This window comes from Maniola jurtina, chromosome 20 (assembly GCF_905333055.1).
Source record: "Maniola jurtina chromosome 20, ilManJurt1.1, whole genome shotgun sequence".
Classification (NCBI taxonomy): domain Eukaryota; kingdom Metazoa; phylum Arthropoda; class Insecta; order Lepidoptera; family Nymphalidae; genus Maniola; species Maniola jurtina.
The window spans coordinates 6905228-6914664 of record NC_060048.1 but is presented as its reverse complement, the minus strand read 5'-3'; the positions used below and the strand labels follow the sequence as shown (position 1 = coordinate 6914664).

The 9437-nt window shown below is 36.5% G+C and overlaps 2 protein-coding genes across 3 annotated transcripts; one reads left to right on the top strand and one right to left on the bottom strand.

The window, feature by feature from the left end:
• The first annotated feature begins 1403 nt into the window (after positions 1 to 1403).
• On the top strand, positions 1404 to 4777 carry LOC123875624 (ejaculatory bulb-specific protein 3-like). 2 transcript variants are annotated; one of them, XM_045921555.1, is made up of 4 exons: positions 1404 to 1476; positions 2494 to 2693; positions 3473 to 3599; positions 4521 to 4777. In XM_045921555.1, exons 2-4 carry the CDS (start codon positions 2501 to 2503, stop codon positions 4690 to 4692), a joined length of 492 nt encoding a protein of 163 aa, XP_045777511.1. In that variant the 5' UTR covers positions 1404 to 1476; positions 2494 to 2500; the 3' UTR covers positions 4693 to 4777. The 2 variants fall into 2 exon arrangements, with proteins under 2 accessions (XP_045777511.1, XP_045777512.1); XM_045921556.1 differs by lacking the exon at positions 1404 to 1476 and having other exon boundaries at positions 2476 to 2693.
• A 685-nt stretch (positions 4778 to 5462) lies between these two features.
• LOC123875625 (ejaculatory bulb-specific protein 3-like) lies at positions 5463 to 7666 on the bottom strand. Its single transcript, XM_045921557.1, has 3 exons — positions 7238 to 7666; positions 6208 to 6382; positions 5463 to 5578 (listed from the first exon to the last, which is right to left on the bottom strand). Exons 1-2 carry the CDS (start codon positions 7527 to 7529, stop codon positions 6216 to 6218), a joined length of 459 nt encoding a protein of 152 aa, XP_045777513.1. The 5' UTR covers positions 7530 to 7666; the 3' UTR covers positions 5463 to 5578; positions 6208 to 6215.
• Positions 7667 to 9437: the final 1771 nt, after the last annotated feature.

Sequence of the window (9437 nt, the reverse complement as noted above, 5' to 3'; positions counted from 1 at the left end):
AAGGTACAAGCCTCGGTACAAATTAATTAAATAGTAAGTATTACCTACTTGTCTGTTATAAAGAGGAGTTCAGTACCTAAAGCATTGGGTTAAAAAATTATGCACCAAAAGCCTTTTCCTATTAGGGATAGGTACAATGCCCGGTGTCATATCAGGAAGACAGCATCAAGACCAGGAGCCGCAGCAGAAATGGCTGAAACCGCTAAGCAGGTGTAAGTCATAAGACCTATTATCCATACTATTACTAATATTATAAATGCGAAAGTGTGTCTGTCTGTCTGTATGTCTGCTACCTTTTCACGGACCAACAGTTTAACCGATCCTGACGAAATTTGGTACAGGGTTAGCTTATATCCCGGGGACGGACATAGGCTATTTTTTATTCCGGAAAATCAAAGAGTTTCCACAGGATTCCCAAAAACCCATCCGTTTAACCGATTTGTATGAAATTTGGTACCGGGGTAGTTTGCGTCCCTGTAATTGACATAGGCAACTTTTTATCCCGGAAAATCAAACAATTCCCACGGGATTTTTAAAAACCTAAATCAACGCGGACGAAGTCGCATGCATTCTCTAGTTACCTTATATGCCTTTCTCATAGAGTTAAATTAATTTTATTCCGTTTGCCGTGTGGCAACGTAAAGTAAGTTAGATTTGGCTTAGACATAAGTTTTATTGTAACATTTTTCATTAGAAAAACTACCTGCTTAGTCAGCAGATTATTACGCAAATATAATAAACCTACATTGCATATATTATTTATATTACTAAGAAATTACATAATGCTGAATAAATAATCCAAGTTAACTCCCTGTTCTGTGCTACTTAGAACCGGTAGAGTGGAAACGCTAATTAGTAAAAACTTGAATCTATTTTTTTTTCGTTAAATATAAATATTTTTCGTATTATTTAATAGGTAGAATATTTCCGCTTTTTATGAGTGCTGTGGTGGAAAAAATAAATGGGTCCCGTATTCAATTCAGTAGTGGCAATTCATATCCATACTAATATTATAAATGCGAAAGTGTCTGTCTGTCTGTCTGCCACCTTTTCACGGCCCAACAATTTAACCGATTCTGACGAAATTTGGAACAGAGTTAGCTTATGTGTGATTCAGTTAAGTATGTTATCATTCAAATATTATTTCGAAATTACAGACAGACACTCCAGTTTTATTCATTAGTATAGAATAGGGAACCCGTTGCATTGGCAGTTGGCACCCTTCCTTTACGGAACTACGACGAGAAACAAAAATGTGTTCAGTATGCAGTTTGCCGAACCTTGCATGATGCGTGCATGTAAAATGCTATTTTCATCGAATTATAAATCATTGTTCAGGTAATTCAGTAAAATACCACAGGGTATTATCTATTTATGGACAATGTATATAAGAGCGTCTAAAACTAAGTATCAAGTTATGTATTTTTTCTATAGTTGTGAATAGCAGTGGTCTACGACCTAAGTTGTTCTGGACTCGGGTAAGCCAAGTTATATTTTATCAATGCACTTACAAAATATATACTTAGCTGATCTAAGGTCTGATAATATTTTAAGATTGTTTACACTACGCTTACTTAAGAGTAGTATAAACAATCGGATATAAAGGGTGATGTATACGAGCGTTTAAGGTAAGTACAATAAAATGATAACATTATATACCTAGGTATACCAGAGACTCCCAGTAACTAAGTCTGTTGTACACAATCTCTAAAACAGGTTTAAGTCTAGTGCTATCATGATCCGCAGGGAACATTCTGGAAGGAATAGCAACATACCTATTTAGCTAGGTACCTAGCTAAATAAGTATGTTGCTATTCCTAAACACTAAAAAACTGAAAGTACTAAAGAGCTTCTTGAAATTAAGTGGTCTAGGTATTTAGCAAACTAAGTGTTTTTTATTCAATCGTCAGATAAACTTTAACTGTAGGTACTTAGGCAGATTTTCAATAAAATTCCTGGGTTAAAAGATTGAAATATTTGAGGGCTAGATACTTTTTCTTTTTAAGAAACTTCAAAAAAGGAAGGTTTGAGCCGTATATGTGAATGTAGGTACGTATTTGTTTACGATTATCTCAAAAACTAATGAACCAATTTCGATGATGTTTGGACTAAGTCACAGGACTAAGTTGCATGAAAATGTTAGGTATTTATACTTAGAGGTAGGATAGAACTTTAGTGACTTTTCCGACATAGACCTTCAAATAAGTTTAACAGCTCGTTCACACAGGCTGCGTGAGCGTGGCGCAAGCGTAGAAGTAGCGCGTACCATTACTTTGTAATGTATGGAACTGTATGAAACATGGCATAACATTTGCGTGGCGTGAACGTTCGCGTAGACGTAGTGCGTGCAGTTATGTCTACGAATTCACGCGCGTCACTACGCGCGTGTCACGTGTACGTGCTTGGTGTGAATCGACCGTAAGAGCCTATGGTGGAGTGCATTAAAAATATTTCAAGGAAAAATTGCTACGTTGCTGATAAAAGAAATATTACAGAAAGTATGAACACCTTCCTATCATGTCTTCTGTTACTTTACGTAATCTACCACTGCCACTGCGAGAACAACACGTATACCAATAAGTATGATGGCATAGACCTGGATCAAATCCTGTCAAGCGATAGGCTACTGGATGGCTATGTGAATTGCCTTCTGGATAAAGGACCGTGCACTCCTGATGGCAAGGAATTGAAACGTATGTCGAACTTTACGTATATCTAGTGGTGTTTAACTCTATACCTTAATAACTCAAAACTTAAAAAACTCCCGACACAAAAACCTCTAGAAGAAAACTAGAAAAGAGCTGATAACTTTCAAACGGCTGAACCGATTTTCTTTGTATAGCTAAGAACACTCTCGATCAAGCCGCCACCTTTCAAACAAAAAATAAATTAATTAAAATCGGTACACGGAAACACACGTCAAACTTATAACACCCCTCTTTTTGGGTCGGAGGTTAAAAATCAGTACAAAGGTAAAGGTAGAGCAGGGTTCATAACTCTTAAAAAAACTTTTCCCGAGATTTCTAAATTAATCTTAAAGCCAATAATTTAGTAGAAAAAGTTTTTGTACGCAAAATAATTTTAAGCAATTATTCTAGAACTACATAAAAAGGCATTAAAACATTAATAATTTTCATCTTGTGCCATGTGGGTGCAAGAATTAGTTATTATTAAGTACTTATTAAAATCTACTACTAACCCGTTAGTAATGGGTACACACAAGATGACTATACTTGTTGATGTATACACAAGATGAATAAACTAATTTTCTTTCTTTCTTTCTTCTTCTGATAAACCGATTTATATGAAAGGTATAAGAAGTAGCTTGCGTCCCGGAAATTGACATTCTTAAGCAATTTTTTATCCCGGAAAAGCAAAGAGCTTCCACGGGATTAAAAAAATCTCAATCCACGCGGCCGAAGTCGCGGGCGTCATCTAGTTTTTAATAAAGATGAGTTTATTTGTTTTCCAGAAAACCTTCCTGATGCAATTCAAGACGACTGCAGCAAATGCACGGAGAAACAGCGCGAGGGTGCTGACAAAGTGATGCACTATGTCATCGATCATCGACCGGAAGACTGGAAGAGGCTTGAAGAAAAGTACGTTACATTAAGTAATCTGAGATAATAATATTTATAATTTTATGGTATGGGCATAACATGCGTAGAGAAAGTTATATCACTAGGAGAATGTTAAATAAGTAGGTATGCATATGGAAGGAAAAAAAGAGAAGAGGACGATTAAAGAAAAGGTGGATGGATTGCGTGAAAGAGGATATGCGTATAAAAGGGGTAGATGATACGTTGATGGATGACAGAAGAGAGTGGAAGAGGAAGACATGTTGTGGCGACCCTAGCATCGGATAAGGTCTGGAAGAAGAGAAAGAAAGGGTTTTACTTATAGTTAAAGATTTTAAATACATATCAAAAATAGACGGGCTGGCAGAATCTTGCCGGTTCAAATGCTGGAAATTTGAGATATAGCAAAGATGTGTATGCCACAATTACCACAACGATGTATTAGGTTTATTAATAGTTTATAGATAGATCTGAGCAATGTTAACCTAGCGCAAACATGAAACATTGCTATACAAATATACTTAGTTGTAGCACTAGTTAAACTAACGTTGTCGCGGTAGCCTTGATGTGACAGATATCGCAAAGTCCAAGGGTCTCAGCTGCGTTGACTAGAAACTGTTGGTTGGTTGTTGTTGGTCTCATTTTTGTCTGGTATACGGCTCCACACAAATCAATCGAGAGGCCCTCTACGCATTTTTAGTTAGGTTCGGGAAATTAGCATAGTTTTTAGGCCTGAAACACACACAACGCGCGGCGGAAACCGATGATGATGGTGCCCACCCATTGCTACGTTATCTTTACGATTCGTTGAGCCTACGTTACCTGTGTTACCTCTCTTTGATCAAGACACACAGCTAGTGTGTTCAGCCAAGTTCTATTAAGACAAAAAACTCTAATTAGAACGGCGACGCACTAGTTTATATGTTTCTCTTAACTTGACAGATACAATTCTGATGGGACCTACAAACTGAAGTATTTAACAACCAAAGAACCAGCTGACAAACCTGCGTCCAAAGAGGATACAAGTGAAAGTGGTAGTTACGATGACGATGCTGATGATGAAGACGACGAAAACAATAAAGATCATTATACGAAAAAGGATGTAACGAAATAATTTAACTTAATTTTATATCGTACTTGTAGCTCAATGAACAAAAGACCTGTTACGAAAGTCGCTAATAAATATTTGGGGAAAGCAATGCTATTTTTAGCTTTCTTTTACGTAGCTCCCTATTTCCTTAGCAGGCCTTCCTTAGGTACATAAATGTAAGATTTTTATTTCCACATTGAAATAAGTATTTAGCTATGATCAAACTCACACAACAAAGAATCAGTTATTTTGAATTATATGATCAAAACCAGTGACCATTCCATAGCGGTACGGCCTAGGTAGGTATTATGTAGGAACTAGAAGGAGTAAGACCATCAAGTCTCAGCGGGCTTAAAAAAATTATACTATAACTAGCGACCCGCCTCGGCTTCGCACGGGTGGACACTACCACGAAAAATCCTATCTATTTTCCGGGATAAAATATAGCCTATACGGATTCGGAAGAATCTCTCTAAGTAATGGTAAAAGAAATTTTGAGATCGGTCCAGTAGTTTTTGAGCCTATTAAATACAAACATACAAAAATACAAAAATACAAAGGTTTCCTCTTTATAGTATTAGTATAGATGACATTAATTTCTATGATTTAAACATTTTCTGAAGGGTACTTAAAAAATGCAGAAAATACAAAAGCTTGATTGATTGATTGATAAAAGTAGATTTATTGGCTGACAACATCTTGACACATAAAACTAAAATTATAAACAGTTATCAACTTAAAAATAAGAATCCTACAGGACAACCCATGTAAAACCTACATTAATGTGTTGAATACGGGCATGGTGTATCGATTTCTAGTATATTCAATGTATTCAGGTTCTCCGGTGATTTTGAATCTAGGTCTTTCTTGCTTGGGCAACTTCTTTGTAGTTAAAATTTATAGGGTCGATCTGAAAAAAAAAATTTTACTCGTAGACGATCAGCTCAACTCATGGAATTTCAGACACACGTGTTTATACTTCATCTGTTGCAAATAAAATTTTACAGGCGCATTTCACTTAGTTAAAATACAGTAAATACCCAAAAATGGAGTCAATATTAACAAAGTGAAAAGTGATATAAATACATGCCGTCAAATAAAAACTTTAAGCACGGTAATTTATCGATCTACTAGAATCTATTAAAAATCCCGTGGAAATTCTTTGACTTTCCGGTAGGTACATAAAGTAGCCTATTCAAGCCGGGATTTAAACTTTGACAAAAGCAGTTAAACGGATGGGCTGTAAAAAGCAGAGATTGGCAGACACATTTTTGCATATGTATTTTGTACCTAATATTAAGTATGGAGTATGGATTTGGTGGTAGGTACGAGTGATACGTCGTACTGAGACGCTACGCGCGTACGCACTACGTATCGATTTGTCAGTCAACCTTTGCACACCTATGGCAGACACCACCTTCATCCAGAACTCTTTCTACCTGACTAAGAGACTTCAGAGACAAAGGTTGGATAGAAACACTGGAACAGAAAATAAGTAGGTATCCAAAACAAATAGTTATAACTTTACAAGACTCTTACATGGTGTATTATCCGAGGGTCCGCTGTATTTTGTTAAGGCTGTCGTACCTGGTGAGGAAGAGCTTCCAGGCGGTCGGGTCGTGCGCCATCATCGAAGCTAAGACTCTTCCTGCACTCACTTTCTCTTCTTTGCTACATTTCGAGCAATCATCCTTTAACGCCTGTATCAGTATATCTAAAGGTGCATGGAAGAAACATTAGCAGGCTAATTCCGTATCTCAGTGGCTATGAAATTCAGTTCTGTACACTACAGAAACTTTTTGGATACTTTTCGTAGTGTATAATATTATTGGTACAACAAAATTACCTACCTAATACCCATAGCTACTCTACTTACCTAGATACGGAATCAGCGACGGATTATTTAATCAAAGTTGGATCGGTCTAAACCAGTTAAACTGGGAAACTTTCTCGCTAAAAAAAATTACGAGATATTTTATCGCCGTTAAAATAACCTCATCAAGTGACAAAAGCTCTGACTATTTGCGCAAAGGATCAGACTAGCTATTAAGAGTGAAAATGCAGCCAGTATTCTTGGCACCATTCCACGCGGCCATGATTCGTAAATAATTAGTTTATTTTAAAAAAATCGGCCAAGTGCGAGTCAAACTCTCGCACTGAGGGTTTCGTACTTTTTTCCAACATTTTGCACGATAAATCAAAAACTATTATACTTGTACATAAAAATAAATGAAAATCTGTTTTAGAATGTACAGGTAAAGCCCTTTCATATACCCCACTTGGTATAGTAATCTTACTTTGAAAATTGAAACACATTTTAATTTTTTTTAAATGATGTACTCAACCAGAAAATCCGCGGTTTTCAGATTTATTCCTGTACTTGTGCTATAAGACCTACTTACCTGCCAAATTTCATGATTCCAGGGCAACGGGAAGTACCCTATAGGTTTTCTTGACAGACACGACGGACGGACAGACGACAGATAGACAGACAACAAAGTGATCCTATAAGGGTTCCGTTTTTTCTTTTGAGGTACGGAACACTAAAAAATCAATGAACATAACTCACTTTTCATTTTACCCATATCTTTGGAACAATACCGATCAACTGATATCAAACACTTCACGTCTTGCGCTGGAAGCGGAGGCAGAGCAAGATACACGTCAGCGCTTTTCGTCATAGCATTCCACTTTTCTTCCTCACCCACAACTTGATTCACGACCGTTAAAGCCTCGTCACCATGCACTACATTAGATCCAATACTCGTAACCCCATCTGAGACTGTCCTATCTGTTCCTGGTGTAGTCACATCAGCTAGGACTGGAGTGAAGAGTAAAATGACAAAACGTACAGGCCACATTATGCCAGATGGAAGTCCAAATGCTAAGTGGTTGGTGATAGATTGATTGCAAAGAAATGAGACAGTGTTTGTGATGTAACCATACGTGATTCGATTATACGTTTAATTGAAACGGAGTTTAGTGTAAGTAGACGTAAGATATTGTCAGATGTCGTTAACCTTTTAATTAAGACTTTTGAGCAAACAGCAAGATATATCTGTGGATTCAAGTGGTGCACTTGCAGCCAATTGATAATCATCATCAATAACAATCCATCGCCGGCTCACTATTGAGCACGGGTCTCCACTCAGAATGACAAGGGTTGGGTCAGTAACCATTCATTTTCTACGAATTTAGCTGGTAAAATTATGAGCTACATTTTTGAACTTGTCCTTTAAAAAAAATTGATTTCTAGGTTCTTTCATTTGCTTGGGAAAGCTAAAACATTTACAAAAACAATAATTAATATACTACAAATTAATAATAATATATTTATTATTAATTATTATATTTATTAAACAAAAAACACAGTTTTTAACAATAAAAAATTAGTTAGGTCTAGGTTAGGTATGTAGATACGTACCTACTTACATAATTTTCTAAGAAAATGAATACCTAACTGTAAGCTAGCAATACCTATCTGCAAATTAATTTCTATTAGAACTTAATTTGTACATTTTTCTATTTTAGATACTATTATATCATAAGTATTAATCAATACTTAGATACCTACCTATCTGATTGTAAAGACCAAGTTAATCCATATCCTCTTTCAGGTCTCAGATAGAGAAAGGAATCTCTTAACTATGAATCTAACAATCAGACCTGCTTTAACTAATTACCTTGTTAAAATAATTGGAAATGGTTGCGTTTCCCTGGTTGCTTACAATATTCGGGGCGCGTGTGACATCGTCAACAAACAACCTTCACGCGTTCTGCATACCAAGTCCAACAATAAACAAACATTTTTGGACAAAGGGACTTGATATACCTAGTAGAAATTAGTAGAATAGAATAAAAATAGGTACTTAGGTATCCCACCCATTGTACTATTGTCGTAGCCACTCCTGGTACAAGCTTTACGCTTAATTGGGAGGGAAAGGGGAGTATTAGTCATGATTAGCATGGCTAATAATATTTTTTTAACCCCCGACCCAAAAAGAGGGGTGTTATAAGTTTGACGTGTGTATCTGTGTATCTGTGTATCTGTGTATCTGTGTATCTGTGTATCTGTCTGTGGCCTCGTAGCGCCTAAACGAATGAACCGATTTTAATTTAGTTTTTTTTGTTTGAAAGGTGGCTTGATCGAGAGTGTTCTTAGCTATAATCCAAAAAAATTGGTTCAGCCGTTTGGAAGTTATCAGCTCTTTTCTGGTTTTCTTATTACTTTTATCCCAGGACCACCAGAGGTTACGTATTTTCTGACACAGGAAATATGTACGATTGAGTAGTGTTAGTAAGTACTAAGAAAGCATGCCTAGCCTACGTGCTAGCTTGCTTAGACGGACAATTTTCAGGTATCTGATAATCAAGGTACATAAAAACATTACTTACCTCACGTAAATTCGCCAAACTGATTTTTACATATATTTTAGGCAATATCCTTAAAAATATGTCGCCAATACTCCCAGACACTTCCCGCGTCGGCCGTATTGCTTTGCAGACGCTTTAAAGCTCCCAAAATAAGTAATTACTTAACTGCACGTAAATTCTGATGCTCCATTTTTATATATGTCCACCAGAACACTATTTCAAAACCTTTTACAAGAAGACAGACCGATCCAGAGGGCCAATCATCCCCTAAATTCAATTTTAATGCCTCTGTGGGTTTGAGCGCGAGGGCATCATTATCTACGCGCATGAGACTGAGTAAGACATGTATTAGGATATATTGACTTCTCTCTCATTCTCTTATAGTTTACTTATCT